This window comes from Diplotaxodon limnothrissa, linkage group LG6, assembly GCF_057381915.1.
Source record: "Diplotaxodon limnothrissa isolate DT_005_m linkage group LG6, D_limnothrissa_male_GT1.1, whole genome shotgun sequence".
In the NCBI taxonomy this organism is placed as follows: Eukaryota; Metazoa; Chordata; class Actinopteri; order Cichliformes; family Cichlidae; genus Diplotaxodon; species Diplotaxodon limnothrissa.
Genome location: NC_140601.1, coordinates 13,822,581 through 13,838,650, shown reverse-complemented (window position 1 = coordinate 13,838,650; position 16,070 = coordinate 13,822,581). Strand labels below are relative to the sequence as shown.

The following is a 16,070-nucleotide window of genomic DNA, read 5'->3' as shown; positions in this document are numbered from 1 at the left end:
CCCTCCTTGTAAATCTCACATTTGATGATGGACCACAGGTTCTCAATGGGGTTCAGATCAGGTGAACAAGGTGGCCATGTCATTAGTTTTTCTTCTTTTATACCCTTTCTTGCCAGCCACGCTGTGGAGTACTTGGACGCGTGTGATGGAGCATTGTCCTGCATGAAAATCATGTTTTTCTTGAAGGATGCAGACTTCTTCCTGTACCACTGCTTGAAGAAGGTGTCTTCCAGAAACTGGCAGTAGGACTGGGAGTTGAGCTTGACTCCATCCTCAACCCGAAAAAGCCCCACAAGCTCATCTTTGATGATACCAGCCCAAACCAGTACTCCACCTCCACCTTGCTGGCGTCTGAGTCGGACTGGAGCTCTCTGCCCTTTACCAATCCAGCCACAGGCCCATCCATCTGGCCCATCAAGACTCACTCTCATTTCATCAGTCCATAAAACCTTAGAAAAACCAGTCTTGAGATATTTCTTGGCCCAGTCTTGACGTTTCAGCTTGTGTGTCTTGTTCAGTGGTGGTCGTCTTTCAGCCTTTCTTACCTTGGCCATGTCTCTGAGTATTGCACACCTTGTGCTTTTGGGCACTCCAGTGATGTTGCAGCTCTGAAATATGGCCAAACTGGTGGCAAGTGGCATCTTGGCAGCTGCACGCTTGACTTTTCTCAGTTCATGGGCAGTTATTTTGCGCCTTGGTTTTTCCACACGCTTCTTGCGACCCTGTTGACTATTTTGAATGAAACGCTTGATTGTTCGATGATCACGCTTCAGAAGCTTTGCAATTTTGAGACTGCTGCATCCCTCTGCAAGATATCTCACTATTTTTGACTTTTCTGTGCCTGCCAAGTCCTTCTTTTGACCCATTTTGCCAAAGGAAAGGACGTTGCCTAATAATTATGCACACCTGATATAGGGTGTTGATGTCATTAGACCACACCCCTTCTCATTACAGAGATGCACATCACCTAATATGCTTAATTGGTAGTAGGCTTTCGAGCCTATACAGCTTGGAGTAAGACAACATGCATGAAGAGGATGATGTGGACAAAATACTCATTTGCCTAATAATTCTGCACTCCCCGTATACAGCCCACACACTGAGCCAGACACCTCTCCTCTCCTCCTCTGTGCTTCGGTCTCGTCCAGCAGTCAGCACGGGAGGAAGGTTGAAACTGAACGGAAATATAAGCCATTTCTGCAGAATCAGTCTCAAGCAAATCCACAGGAGATCAAACTGAATCCATTAAAACACAAAGTAGTACAGTCCTGTACTGATTAAAGGTTTGAGTGGGCTGAAGCAGCGAGTCTGGGAACAGCTGCTTTAGAAATCAGAAATGCGTTTGCCTCTTATTGCAAGATGATTTATCTTCAGCTCTGGGTCATCAGGTTCACGCTTACTGTTCGTTTGGATAAAAGTTGACTTTGAAAATGAACTGAGCAAACCTGACATTTAACAAAGGCCCTCAACTTGCTTACAAATGCAGGTAATCCTCACACCAAACAACGTTATGAAACTGCTGTTTGTTTATTGAAACGCTGATCAATATTAATACTCAGTTAACCCGAAATCCACAAATTTTATGACCAGTGTGGGTCACTGAAAGCCAATGGGTTGGTTGGGTACCTTTAAAATGACAGTATAACTGAAAAGATGGAGATGAAGAAGTTTTATTTTTCAATAAACAAGCCCAAAAACTTGAAACTGGAACATAAATTACAATGACATCACTGTTTTTCAAGAATAACGCAACCACATGAGCCACTATTTTGATCCAAGTCCATCCAGGGTTATAAAGTTTATTACAGAACAAGCAGCAGGTAAAAGAGTGGTCGTGATGATCTCCTGGAGTTCAGTCATACAGTGGACGTGCTGCTGCTCTTCCTGTCCCTGTTGCGAGTATGACACCTCCTGGCTGCTGCTCTGTGGTTCCTCTGGGCCTCCGTCAGCCCATCTGCAGCCTCTGTTCTCAGCTCTGCAGCATCTGTCTGGGACTGCAGCGCTCCCTGCTCCTCCTCAGCGCTCTGAGCAGGCATGTGCTTGAGCCACTGCTGGTAGTAACCACGGAAACCGTCAATTTGGACCAGATAGTTGTTTCTGGATTTGTACTGGGATAGAGAGAGGGGAGAGGGTGCCAAAAAGTGAGGGGACCAGAGTGAAAGGAGAAATGTGAGTCATACAGTCACCTTCCAAGTTGGATCTTTGTTGTGCCACGAAATGAGAAGAAGTTGTCTGTTTACAGACTGCACTGAAGTCAGTAAACAGAGAGGCATTAAGATTGACAGCATACACACTTCAATTAGAGCCAAATAGTTTACAGTGTTTTTTATTCCCGTGTTTCCAATTTAGATTTTACTTGACTGGTCTGCCTGTGTATTTTAACATTGGCTGGACTTGCAACTTGCCTGCTTTGGACTGCAGCCAGTAATAATTGTTCTGCTCTGCAGCCTCAGTGAGCTTGGCACCAGCTGAAGTCTGTGATAAGAGACTCACTGGAGAGGCAGCTAATTATATCAAATCAAATCAAATCACTTTTATTGTCACATCACATGTGCAGGTACATTGGTACAGCACATGTGAGTGAAATTCTTGTGTGCGAGCTTCACAAGCAACAGAGTTGTGCACTCTGTGTTATATGGCACTTATTTGTGAATTAGAAAAAAAAAACTTATAAAGGAATATCCTAGCAATTATTTGAAAAGAGCATATGCCTTCTCTAAATATGTGGGAAACACTCATGTACCAATCATTACAGATGTGCTCAGTATAGATGGGTGCATGCTGACCTGGTTATAGTTGGGAGGATATTGTGCAGCAAACTCCAGCTGTCTGATGATGACCTCATTAGGCCAGACTTTCATGTCACTCATGGTTTTAAGGATTGTTCTTAGGTAGACGTAATCCAGTTTGCGACTCGCTCGGCCAATCAGAGCAGAGAACACGTGGACGTTAGGCCTCAGTCCTGCTTCCTGAGAAAAAACGCATAGAGCAAAGTTAACTAAGATGCACAAGCACCTAAACCCTGCATTCCTTCTACCGACCAGCAGGGGGCGAGTTCTGCACTAACAATGCCAGAGACAGAATTCAGGTCAATAAACAGCCAAATTTAGTGTAATAACATATGCTTTGTCACCTCTATGCCTTTCAGCAACTGAAGGCCGTCTTTCTGCTGGTCACAGGCTAATGCAAGGCACCCAAATGTCTGCAGATCCACATTTACATTGCGCTGTCTCATTACACTCAGCACAGCCTGAAAAGTGAAAGAAGTGTGTGAAAAACAGCACGCACAGTTTAAACATTTCTAACTCCAATTTTGTTAACGTTTACCCAAGTTTAAAATTTGTGTTCCTTCCTCCTCCAGATTTACAGATACCAGATAGACAACAGTTTTTCTGAGGACTATTTCTCCTAAGAAGTTGCTCCAGGATGGGCGTCACAAACAAAAACAACACACACACACACACACACACACACACACACACACACCTTTGCCTCGTCCAAGTCCCCGGCTCGCGCTGATCTGTGAATCACAGAGTTGAAGAACGCGACATCAAGCTTCACTTGATGCCGTTTGGCGACCTTCAACAACACCTGCAGAGACTGGTAGCCTGGCTCCATCGTGTCGGCCAGTAGGGTCAGAGTCCTGAGGTTTGGACTGAGTCCGTTAGCTTCCATCCTCTCTAGAAAACCTTTAGCTCCACCGATGAGGGCGAGCCTGTCTGACATTTTATCTACAGTGCCAAGGGAGACCACAGCACCTCTTTTACCCTCAAAAAGTTCTAGTAGGTTAGGAGCAGAGGAGTTGGCGACTAACTCTCCGGGTAATCGGGCATTTACTGTTTGCCTGACCGGTATCAGATGGGCCGAGTCATGTCTGAGTCGCGTCTCACTGCTGTCTTCCTTCTGCTCAGGCTGGATAAATAACCGTCTCTCAAGTAGGTCGATGTCTATCACAGCCTTGCACCTGGACTCCGACACATCCTTGCTCCCTTTCTGACCCTCACAGTCAGTCCCCAGCAGAAGAGCAGTGGCCAAGGCAGGATCGCCAAGTCCACAATCTCTGGCAGTTCTCAGGAGCAGGGTATAGTTGTGCGAGTCAGGACGAATCCCTGACTGCAGCATCTGGCGCCACACCTGAAATGAACATTACGAAGGAGCTCATTTGTGTATCAAGTATCAATATTGTTTAATGACCACCTGATGTATCATTATCAGATTTTTAAGATCAACGAGAGCTGGCATTGGTTGGGCTATTTTAAAGTTTACTCCTAAAAACATCCCACACTTAAGTATTGCGTACCTGTAACGCCAGCCTGAATCCTGCCTCTTTGTCCTTCAAGCAGCCCATCAGCAGGTAGTGAAATGTCTCCTGAGTTACAGCATGACCATTCTCCAGCATCTCCTACAAAATGCACACAAACCCAGAATAAGACACAATTTGGTGACAATGGATGAGCTTTCTCCCTTATAAACATGCAGCTGTGTGTCCTACCCTGAGCGTATAAATGCAGGCCTGAAGGTGGTTGGTGACGGCGTGCGCCTTCAGAAGAGCGTGGTACGTGATTGTGCTGAGAGGGTAGTTTTTGCGACGGAGCTCTTGCTCTAGCTTCAGCGCTTGCTGCAGGCCAGCTTGTTTTGAAGGCGACTCGGCGCAGGCGTTGAAGAGCGCCGTGTAGGTTGCATCGTTAGCAGTGAGACCACGCTTCTTCATCTAGGAGAGAAAATAAATAAATAAACAAATAATTACAGAGAGGGTTTCTGACTGTGTATAACGATCGGTCAGAATAAAGGACAAGAATGAATAACACACTTAAATATTAAAAAAAAAAAAACATCTACAATGAAACTAAACTGATTGTGAAAGCTGGCTCTTCTATGGCATTAGTGGACTAAAGCAGTCCCCAAGCTTTTAACCCCTCTGAATTTGAAATAAGACTTATATTTATTTTAACACACAAACACATAGGAGTCTCGCATCAGTGTCTGAAGCTTTAAAAATACTAGAATCTGTTCTTTGATTATAGCCAATCTCCACAGTTTTCCTGACACAAATCTGGAGGATGGAGGGATTGGCAGCCTGCAGCATTTAAAGTAATGTTTCTCATTAAATCTTGACTGCCATACAAATAAATTTATAGTAACTTTGATGGCTGTAGTAGCTGGTATGTGGGGCAGTTCAATTGTACAAATCATTTGTATTAATCTTAGTCTCTTCTTGTGGATATTAAAAGCGAGGTCCATATTCATGCATCTTCTCTGTGGTCTTCCTTGTTTCCCGCTGGCAGCTCCATCTTCAACATCCTTTGTTCACTACATCCACCATCTCTCCTCTGCACATGTCCAAACCATTTCAGCCTTGCCTCTCTAACTTTGTCTCCAAATTGCTTCACCTGAGCTGTCCCTGTGATAAACTACATTTAGAATTTTGTCCATCCTGGTCACTACTGATGAAAATCAGAGCATCTTCAACTCTGCCACCTTGAACTACTCCTATCTTTAGTCAGAGCCACCGTCTCCCAACCATACACCATCGAAGCTCTTCTAGACCTTCCCTTTAAATCTTTCACCCTGCCTGTTGCTTCGGATTGTTGACCCCAGGCATTCACCTTCTCTACTCCTTGCACATCTCCCGTCTTGCTTCCACCTGCTCCTTAGCCTCACTACATATCACAATGTCATCTGCAAACATCACAATTCAGCAACTGGAAACTGCAGCACCTGAATCAACACCACTCTAAAACTGTCAAACATGAATATTTTAACTTAGAGTTAGAGTGTACCTTGCACACTGACATCTCATTTCAATTGGTCAAATTAAATATGCTTACATCATTGTAGAGTTTGAAGGCTTTTTTCAGTTGTCCAGCTCGTCCACAGCCTCCTATCAGGACCGTGTAGTTGTACTCCTCCGGCTGCAGCCTCTCTCCCTGCAGCATGTCCCTGCTGAACACATCCAGAGCCTCCTGTAGCTGTGAGAGCACAGAGGAGGGTTATAAACACATCAGCAGGGAAGAGAAAGAACAGAATGCTCCTTTACGTTGGTTGCCAAGTTAAACACAAAGAAGAAGAAGAAGAAGAAGAGAAAGAACAGCAGTTAACATAAAACTGCTCAGCCACACTAACCTTGTTCTCTTTGATGAGCTTTTTGCATTGTAAGAAGTACCAGTACGGTGTATTTCTCCTCACGGGCCTCCTCTGAGGTTTACCGGCGTCTTCTCGCTCTTCTTCGTTCCCGGTTCCGTCTTCCCGGTACTGCAGGTCCCGGAGGCCTGGGCTGCTTTTCCTGAACGTCCTCCTGGAGGCCATGTCGGTAGACAGAGAGCCGAAATTTTCCCAGTCAAGTGGTTCAGAGGGGGAGTCCAGTGGGTCCGCGTCTCCTCGGGAGAGGGCTGACAGACACACGGGCCTAGGATGCCAGGGAGTGTGTGTGAGAAGCCTGGATAAAGGGTGCTGTGACACATCCCGTCTGCCTGTTAGAGTTAGCGGTTCTGGTGACTTCCTAAAGGTTGAAAATGTGCACAGCCTGGCAGCAGGAAGCGATATTTTCCTCCCGTTTCGCGCACACGAACGGACAACGGACGTCAGCATGTTTGTTAGTGTTAGCGAGCTGGTTAAAAGCTAACGGATCATGTCGGGTTTCTTCCTTTTGTCAGAAAACTACAAAATGTGTTACACTTACAAGGCTAGCTAAAGGTGCACTAACTAGCTGCTGACAAGCTGAGTACAACCACGATGTTTCAATGACACAAACTTGCCCAGACCTTAATAGTAGATATACAAATATAATTATGAGCGTCTTTTTGGGGGATTATTTTTTAGATCGTTGGAGTAAATTAACTAATTTAATTTAATTAAAAGTATATTTCTATTAACGGTTTACATAAATTGTTGAAAAATACCAGTCTAGTTAATTAAGGATGGCGTACTTCGATCGACTACATCGACAATATGTTAGTACGCCTGTGTGGTGTTTAGGCTTCACATAATCTTTAGATAGATTGATATCGCCCCCTGCTGGCTATGAAAGTACATGTTCCGTCTTTTGAATGGGGTGAAATGAGGTGAAGGCTAAAGCCACATCTTTCTATTTACTAAACATCCAGGAAAATGTTCTAGTTAATATCTAAGTGGCGGGTCAGGTGGGGTCAAGCAAGGCTTAAATGAAACAGGTAATAAACCCTCAAGTGAATAGGCAGGATAGTTTAGTCAGCATTATTACCCTTGCAAGGAAAGCTACAGCAGCATGTCACACTATGGTATTATTTCAGCAGAGGGCTCCAAGTTCAGTTCAATAGGCTAAAGCTTGTTAACGCATATACTTAACCAGCCAATCACATGACAGGAACTCAGTGCATTTAGGGATGTAGACGTGGTCAAGATGACCAGCTGATGGTCAAACCGAGCATTACATGACTTCCAGTGTGGCAGGTGGGATAGTTTGAGTGTTTCAGAAACTGTTGATTAACTTGGCTTTTCCCACACGATCATCTCTTTTTATTACACTGAATGGTCTGAAAAAGAGAAAATATTCTGTGAGCGGCAGAGGAGAATGAAGCTGATACAAAGGCAACAGTGATTCAAATAACCAGTCGTTACAACCAAGGTATGCAGAATCACACCAGGTGCTACTTCTGTGCGCTAAGAACAGGAAACCGAGGCTACAGTTCGCACAGGCTCACCAACACTGCACGAGAGAAGATTACAAAAACATTTTCCGAGCGGAGGAGTCTTGATTTCTGCTGTGACATTCAGATTGTAGGTTCACAATTTGGCATAAACAGATATGTTTAGTTATAACAGTTCGGACTGGTAGTGATGGTGTAAAAGTGTGGGTGAGTATTTTTTGGCAAACTTAGGGCCCCTTAGCATCAACTGAGCATCACTTTAACACAGCCTATCTGAGTATTGTGGCTGACATTGTTTTTCCCTTTGGGACTAGGCTTTACCCATCTTTTTATGGCTGCTTCCAGTAGGATAACACACCATGTAACAAAGCTCAGGTCATGAAAGTGATTTCTTGAAGATTTAGAGTTAAGTTAAAGGTGAGTTGGACTTAAAATGAGTCCACAGTCACCAGATAGCAATCAAGTACAGCACCTTTAGCATGGTGGTAAAACGGGAGAGTCACATCATGGATGTGCAGCTGAATAATCTGCAGCAACTGTATGATGCTGTCATGTCCACATGGACCAAAATCTCTGAGGAATGTTTCCATCACTGTGAACTCTTTATTGTCATTGCACAGTCATAGTTAGTACAATAGCACAACAAAGTTTGAAAAGTGTCCCACGTCGACACTAAGCACAGTAAACTTTAAAGTGGATAAAAAGTGCAAAAAAAAATGTATGAATAATCAATGCTAGCTTTTATTTGAAATTAAGGAACTAAGTTTTTTGGGGTTTTTTCTAAGTTCTGCATTTTGCTATTATTTTGAGACAAAGCACTGAATTGTGATGTGGAAAGAAGTGCACCTGTTTCCTGTTACAATCCCTGTAGATACATATATTTGGATCTTAATTTTTAATCATGCAAATTACCCAAAACCAACAAAAGTCAAGTACTCTTGGTGAAAATAATCTGCCTTTATGGCACCCTGAAGCTGCCTTTGAAGAAAATAAAAATTCTCTCTCTTCTTCAAGTCTTTATCATTAAAAGGCCAGCATGGCACTCGCTGCTGTGGCTGATCAGAAAAATCAGAAATCTACAACCCCAGTGTACGAGAGACAGCTTCGGCAGTGTTCGGAGTGTTTTTGAGACTCCGACTGAAATCACAGACAGCAAGAAGTTTGGAAAGATTTTGCAGCCGCTGGAGTTTACAGATATGCGAATGTGGACAGATCTTCATTTTTTCAATTGAATTCAGTTTTATTTCTATTTTGCCAAATTAGAACAACAGTCCCCTAAAGGTGCTGTATATCATGGTCCCATGGACCCTACAATAATACAGAGAAAACCCCAACAATCATACAACCCTCCATGAGCAAGCATTTTTCAACAGTGAAAAGGAAAAACTCCCTTTTAACAGGAAGAAACCTGAAAATGTAACCGAGGAGAGGTGGCAACCGGTCTTTTCCTTCTCATCTAGCCTACCTACAGTACATTTTAGTGTGTCATAGTTCCTGACCAAGTCACACAGACTGATGGGTATCCATGGCTACTCACTCACTTTCTGTGTGCATTGTTTGAGTCAGACTGACGGTGAAGGACATGATTCATATTCATGCAGCTCAAACAGCCACACAGCTTGTCAGGGTGATGACATATTCTCTGAGGTCATCACTGCTGTAGGCGAGCCCAATATCACACAGGAAGCTCCATCTTTAAGTGGCTTTAATAAAGGTCTGAGTAGAGCTCCTGCTGATGGCTCTGTAGGTCAAAGACTACAGGCAGTAATTAACTGTAAATGGGGTTCCATGAACATTAAATGATTCATTTTGACTTTCTGCTTCTTTCCAATTCATTTTGAACTTTGTACATGGTGTTAAAAAGTCTGGATCCCAAATATACTTTATAAAAAGGTAATTGAGTATGAATATAACTTATCAAATAAATCAAATCTCCACCCAATTTTATGTTCTCAGAGAATATTGAAATGAAAGAGATGTCAATATATTATTTTGTCTCAAACTGAGTACACTGAAACACACACAAAAAAAAAAAAAAAAAAAAAGTTACCTCCAGTGCTATTCCACTATAGTTACTTCAAAAAATAAATAAATAAATAAAAATAACAGCCTGCCATGAATGGAAGAGCAGCACACAAGGGAAGGATTAAAAATTATTTACACAGACTTTATTATGATATTTGGTACAAAGTTTAAAATACAAATGCATCCTAAAATCCATTTTGGCACTTCATTTTAAAGGAACTGTAATGATTTGTGATAGAGAAGCCACAACCGTCACAGAGCCGCAGTACATCTGAAACATCCTGGAACGAACCGTGAGCCTGAGTGAGTCTATTTCCCTTGGAAAGATGATCACCGGTGTAAATGTAAACAATCGTGGAGCACACAAACAGAAATGATGGTGCTGATGACATTCAGTCTCAGCATCATTTGTGGATTTTATTTCGTGCAAGAGGAGAAAAAAAAAAAAAAAAAAATGATGAGCACCTCAACTGCTGAGCACCAATCACACTAAAGCATCCTGATGAGGTCACAATGGTGATAAATGTGGTGGTTGAGCCACGTGGCTCTGAAACAAAGTGATCCGGTCCAGCAGTGTTAATGGGATATCTCTGATGACTGAGGGTAGGTCTTCGTGTTGTAACGGATAGATGACCACACTGAGTGCCGGGCGCTCTGCTGAGAACCTTAAGAAGGAAAAAAAAAAGCCAGAAAATACACAAAACGAGTGAAAAGACCCCACAGGTAAAACTTTCGACAGAATATGCCCCCTAGCTTTAAATACATGAACACAGTCACCAACCTGTCCAGCAGAGCTTTCTGCAGCGTGCGACACATCACTAAGGTGCCACCCATGAACATGTGGCACATGACGACATGGCAGCACCGCTCCATGAAAGTTTCTGTGGCTGATGGGTCAAAAGTGCCACAGCGTGAAATAAGGCAGACGCGCTGCAGTCGGGAGCAGCAGGACAAAGCCTCGAAGAACGACGCAGTCGCATTCAGGTAGGGCTGCTCCAACCTAAGAAACAGATGCACGTGGTTAGTTATGCATCCATCCATCTTCATCCGCTTTATCCGGGGCCGGGTCGCAGGGGAAGCAGCCTAAGCAGAGAAGCCCAGACCTCCCTCTCGCGAGCCACCTCCTCTAGCTTATCCGGGGGAACACCAAGGCATTCCCAGGCCAGCCGAGAAATAATCTCTCCAGCGTGTCCTGGGTCTGCCCCGGGGCCTCCTCCTTGTGGGACATGCCCGGAACACCTCACCCAGGAGGCGCCCAGGAGGCATCCTTGTCAGATGCCCGAACCACTTCAGCCGACTCCTTTCGATGTGGAGGAGCAGCGGCTCTACTCTCCCAGATGGCTGAACGTCTCACCCCATCTCTAAGGGAGAGGCCAGCCACCCTTCGGAGGAAGCTCATTTCTGCCGCTTGTATCCGCGATCTCGTTCTTTCGGTCACTACCCACAGCTCATGGCCATAGGTGAGGGTAGGGACGTAGATCGACCGGTAAATTGAGGGCTTCGCTTTTATACTCAGCTCTCGCTTCACCATGATGGACCGGTGCAGCGTCCGCATCACTGCGGCCGCAGCACCAATCCGTCTGTCGATCTCCGGCTCCCTTCTCCCAACACTCGCGAACAAGACCCCGAGATACTTGAACTCCTCCACTTGGGGCAGGAACTCCTCCCCGACCCGGAGTGGGCACTCCACCCCTTTTCGGCTGAGACCCAGGCCTCAGATGTGGAGGTGCTGATCCTCATTCCCGCTGCTTCACACTCTGCTGCGAACCGTTCCAGTGCGAGCTGGAGGCCCTCACCCGATGAAGCCAACAGAACCACATCATCCGCAAAAAGCAGAGATGAGATTCTGAGGCCACCAAAGTGAAAGCCCTCCGCCACTTGGCTGCGCCTAGAAATCCTGTCCATAAAAATTATGAACAGAATCGGTGACAAAGGGCAGCCCTGACGGAGCCCATCACCCACCTGGAAGGAGTCTGACTTATTGCTGGCAATGCGAACCAAGCTCTTGCAACGGTTGTATAGGGATCGAATGGCCCGTAGCAATGGGCCAGACACCCCATACTCCCGCAGCACCTCCCACAGGACACCCTGAGGGACACGGTCGAATGCCTTCTCCAAGTCCACAAAACGCATGTAGACTGGTTGGGCAAACTCCCATGCGCCCTCAAGTATCCTTGAGAGGATAAAGAGCTGGTTGGTTATATAAAGACAAAAATCTGAACAGACATGTCTTCAGTCAGAATTAAAAGTAGAAACAGTCTGAGATTTGTCCCAGTTCAGAGTAAAATAAAGAGCAGGAGTGGGGAACTCCAGGCCTTGAGGGCCGGTGTCCTGCAGATTTTAGATCTCACCCTGGGTCAACACACCTGAATCAAATGATTAGTTCATTACCAGACCTCTGGAGAAATTCAACACATGTTAAGGAGGCAAGTTAGCCATTTGAATCAGCTGTTTTGGATCAAGGACACATCTAAAACCTGCAGGACGCTGGCCCTTGAGGCCTGGAGTTGCCCACCCCTGATATAGACCAATTGGACAACTGGAAAGTGAAAATCCTATTTGTTTAAAAGCCTCTCAAAACCAAAACATAATTCACAAATTACACTTTACAGGTAATTAACATTAAATGCTTTGATTGAAGAGAGTCAAGGGCAGGTCAATTTGGTCAACTTTAAAATGTTGGGCAAATTTTATTTCCTTAATGTTTTTTTTCTCCAAATTAACAGAAAAAACTGAGCCAACTGTCTGCTGGACAGTCATACAGGTTAGTGCTTCTTAGATGAGATCCTCTCATTTGCATATATGAACCTAACAGTCTATAGGGGGCAAAAAGAAAGATAAATACGAATAATATTTAAGTGATGTTAATGTTCTTGCTTCAGGTGTATGAAATCAGACAGTTTTAAAGCACATTTTCATACTATGAGCATACTTCATACTATTATATAAACAAAGCGAACACAAAGTCATCTTCTTACCTGAGCTCCTGTAGCTGCGTGCACTGTTTAAGTGTGTCCAGCAAGGCAGCGGTGTAGTTCATGGTTTTCAGCGAACCCAGATTGGCGAGGGATAATACTCGCAGGTCTCTGCACTGCTTTGCCAGCTGTACCAGTCCCGTTCCCCTAAGAACTCCAGGAAGACCAGCCAGAGTCAGGCGACGCAATTGAGGCAAAGCCTCAAGCACCGCCAAATGTGCGTCTCCAATTCCTCGTGCCCAAGCGCACATGCCACGAGGCTCCACGCTTGCACGAGTGCACGGCTCAAGCCGAGGCAGTGTGGAAGCAAAGCCTGGACCGATAAGCTCAAAGGTCTCTAAAAAAAGGCAGCCAGCTAACAGCAAAGCGAGCCCCGATGTGCTGTCCCCTGACACAGAGGACTCTGAGGCAGGCTTGTAATTCTGGAGGCCCACACGAGGAACCTTCTTCAATCCCTGGAAAAGCGGAGAGAGATGAGTGTTCTGCATTTGCGTGTGATTTGTATTTAAACCGTCTGACAGGGCACAGGCAGGGAGAGTGAGAGACAGCAGGTGTCTGAATTTGGCCAAGCTGGCACACAGGTGGGTTTCCCCTTCCAGCCCAGGTGCGTTTTCATGATGATAATGTGTGTGCATCAAGTTTAGGTATTTAATGTTAGAACAGCTGTCTGCCAGCTGGCTCATTGTCCCAGCAGCCAGCTGATCTTCCACAATCCTGCACTCCGAGTAAGGAACGTGGTTGATCCCGCTCAGATTCAGACTAACCAGCTGCGTGGCGTCTCTTACACCACTGTTCAACAGCGACTGGAACACCTGTGGCCACAATGCCGGGCATCGGCTGAAGCTAAGGTGTTTGGGGCTGTTTCCTTCCAGAGCTTGCTTGAGCGATGCAGAGTCCAGCCATGACCGAGGGAGCTGCAGGGCAACCAGGTCGCCCCGCTCACCCAAGCTCTGAGCCACTGAGGGAGCAGCAGGCCAGGGAGCCGGGTTTGGGCCGGGGATGGACACAAGGAAAACTCTGAGATGCTTCGGAACGTTAACGCTGAACACTGCCAGGTATAGGAGGAGCAGGGTCTGGTTTACCTAAGAACATGACAACACAAGCGCGTTAATTAAAGCCCATATAGGAACAGGTTTCATGGACATAAGCCCCAACACACTCACCTCTCCTGGAGCCAGCCTGGCAGTGAACTCCTCAAGCTGTTTGTAATGTGGCACGCTGCTCTGACCGACCATTAACTGACAGCAAACGCCGACACCCTCTTTGGTCACATCTGGGATGTCAAACTGCAACATCAGCCTACGGTGCAACGACAAGCAAATGCACACAACACTGTATCATTTAAATATCATACATTTTTGTTTTTTAAGCCAAAGACACAGCTGTCACATAATTTACAAATGACAGCCATTTTATAGGCTATTTATAGATTTTTTAATTAGACATGTTCCCTCGTTATGTCATGAAAATTAAGCAGATCAAAGAAAAATCAAAGTAAACCTATCAGAGAGTGGCTGGATTAAAGGACTGGCAGAAAACCTCAAGGAAACGCAGTATGGTGGTCCAGAGAGCCAAAACCTATAAAAACTGACATTGTCCAAATATTTCTAGACTTTGAAGAGGGCCGCTCCTAAGCATTTGAAAGGGGTTTAGGGAGGGAAGGGATCAAAAAACACAGTTGGGTCAGGGCCAACATCCTTACTTGCGGAGTTGGGCACAGCATGGCACTACACCGTAGCTTGGTGTCAACAGCATCTGCCTAAGCTCTGACAGGCGGCTCAGTGCATCCACTGCCTCTGAGCTGAGCTGAGCAGAGTTGAAACCTGGTGCCACGTCAAAAGCGAGGGATTTGAGGAAAGCGAGGGAGGAGAGGAGACGGGACAGGCGAAGTGAAGTGATGCGACAACCGGTGACATCTAGGTGCGTCACTCCTCTGCAGCGTGCGATGTGCTCCATGGTGGAGCCAGATAGCCAGTAGCAGCCATTCAGGCTCAGAGACTGCACATGATTGGCCAGCTGCTTTAGTATGCGTCGAACCAATGCGTCATCAGCCTGGAGAGAAATAAAGAACAGAGTCTATTTAATGTTTCATTAGAATACAACTTGCTGTTACAGAGGCATTTTCTTTTTTTAAAATACATGGAAAGTTGTACACATACATGAACTTGAATATTGCAGTAAGTTACCCAATAATCCTCAGACAGGCTGACATGTGTGAGCAGGGTCTTGTCATGGCACAGCGTGTTAAGCTTCTGGCAGACATTTGCCACATTCAGCAGCAGGTCACACACTGGAATATGGCGCAGGATGCATAGCAGGATTTCATCAGACAAATCTGACATCCCCACGGACGAAGAAGACAAGGTATCCTCATCGCACACAGCCTGAACCAGACAGCACACAGTGTCAGTGACAGGCGCTTTTAGGCCATTTGGAGAATATTAGAAAATTAGTCAATTAAATTCCTTCTAGAGGAATTTAATTGACAATATAATTTATACCATGACAGTATTATTTTATGTAGCTGTTGTACAGCTCTCCTTTTAATGTGTCCTGTTTTATTGTCATTTTTGTACGTTTTTTTTTTAAACATTAATATCAGGTATGTGTTAAGTATTCAATTTACTCGATCAGAAACAATCATTTCTCCATGGTTTATCTTTATTCATGAAGTATGACCCCCACTATAGCTGAAGCATTATTTAGCAGAAACAAAATAAAAATGAAACATTTTTAATAGAAAATGGCAATAGTGGTCCCTGTGCTCCAGGTTATTTTTTTATTTGATAATACCACTTCGGGACAATACAACCTTTTAATGGTTTTAGTACCAGGGCGTTTGAGCTTAGCAGGTTTTCTCGATAAAACAAACAAACCCACACGCGCACACACCAAAACGCACTTATTTCCAACACACTGCCGACGCCGGTAAACCAAACTCGGGATTAAAAAAATAATTGTGTAAAGTGTTTGGAGCATAACCTTACCTGACCGGCGTTAACATTTTGTCGCTAACGTTACTTTGAGCTGACCTGCTCAGCAGCACCGCTAACTAACTGTGAATGCCGTCTTCACCAACCTGTAAAATCTGGTAATCCATGCCGTCTGAAACTCCGCACACATCCCCACTCATGTTTTTAAAAAAGGCTCATCCACCCAGCTGGAGCTTCATGTTCCGTGAATCTGCTGCGTGAAACCACAGGCGGCTGAACGTTTGTGTTACCGTTAGCTGCACGGACGATATATGCTGTCGCACGTGTCGGACATCTTTTTGCGACGGACACACTTCCTGCTGGTTCAATTTACACAATAAAATACAAGTTATTTTGTAAAAGTTATTAAATAAAGTTTTGTATTTTTTTTTATAGATGCTATTAGATAGATATAAAAAAAATATACAGGGCGATAACAGAGCTGTCTTCTTTTGCTGGCTGCTCCCACTACA

At 44.8% G+C, this 16,070-nt stretch overlaps 2 protein-coding genes across 2 annotated transcripts; both read right to left on the bottom strand.

Annotated features, from left to right (window-relative positions):
- Positions 1-1,717: 1,717 nt before the first annotated feature.
- Positions 1,718-6,716, bottom strand: ptcd1 (pentatricopeptide repeat domain 1). The gene is made up of 8 exons (XM_085355705.1): positions 6,124-6,716; positions 5,829-5,969; positions 4,493-4,711; positions 4,301-4,402; positions 3,487-4,134; positions 3,134-3,250; positions 2,787-2,969; positions 1,718-2,108 (listed from the first exon to the last, which is right to left on the bottom strand). Exons 1-8 carry the CDS (start codon positions 6,586-6,588, stop codon positions 1,857-1,859), a joined length of 2,127 nt encoding a protein of 708 aa, XP_085211831.1. The 5' UTR covers positions 6,589-6,716; the 3' UTR covers positions 1,718-1,856.
- A 3,442-nt stretch (positions 6,717-10,158) lies between these two features.
- Positions 10,159-15,836, bottom strand: fbxl18 (F-box and leucine-rich repeat protein 18). The gene is made up of 7 exons (XM_085355704.1): positions 15,705-15,836; positions 14,812-15,009; positions 14,328-14,677; positions 13,789-13,924; positions 12,629-13,707; positions 10,432-10,650; positions 10,159-10,315 (listed from the first exon to the last, which is right to left on the bottom strand). Exons 1-7 carry the CDS (start codon positions 15,756-15,758, stop codon positions 10,159-10,161), a joined length of 2,193 nt encoding a protein of 730 aa, XP_085211830.1. The 5' UTR covers positions 15,759-15,836.
- Between the last annotated feature and the right edge of the window lie 234 nt (positions 15,837-16,070).

Coding starts and splice junctions, on each gene's coding strand:
- ptcd1 (XM_085355705.1), bottom strand. CDS start 6,588: ATGCTGACGTCCGTTGTCCGTTCGTGTGCGCGAAACGGGAGGAAAATA. Junction 5,970..6,123: donor AGCTCATCAAAGAGAACAAG/GTTAGTGTGGCT, acceptor GTGCTCTCACAG/CTACAGGAGGCTCTGGATGT. Junction 4,403..4,492: donor CCTGCATTTATACGCTCAGG/GTAGGACACACA, acceptor TGCATTTTGTAG/GAGATGCTGGAGAATGGTCA.
- fbxl18 (XM_085355704.1), bottom strand. CDS start 15,758: ATGAGTGGGGATGTGTGCGGAGTTTCAGACGGCATGGATTACCAGATT. Junction 15,010..15,704: donor TGGATTACCAGATTTTACAG/GTTGGTGAAGAC, acceptor TGTCTGGTTCAG/GCTGTGTGCGATGAGGATAC. Junction 14,678..14,811: donor GCCTGTCTGAGGATTATTGG/GTAACTTACTGC, acceptor ATTTCTCTCCAG/GCTGATGACGCATTGGTTCG.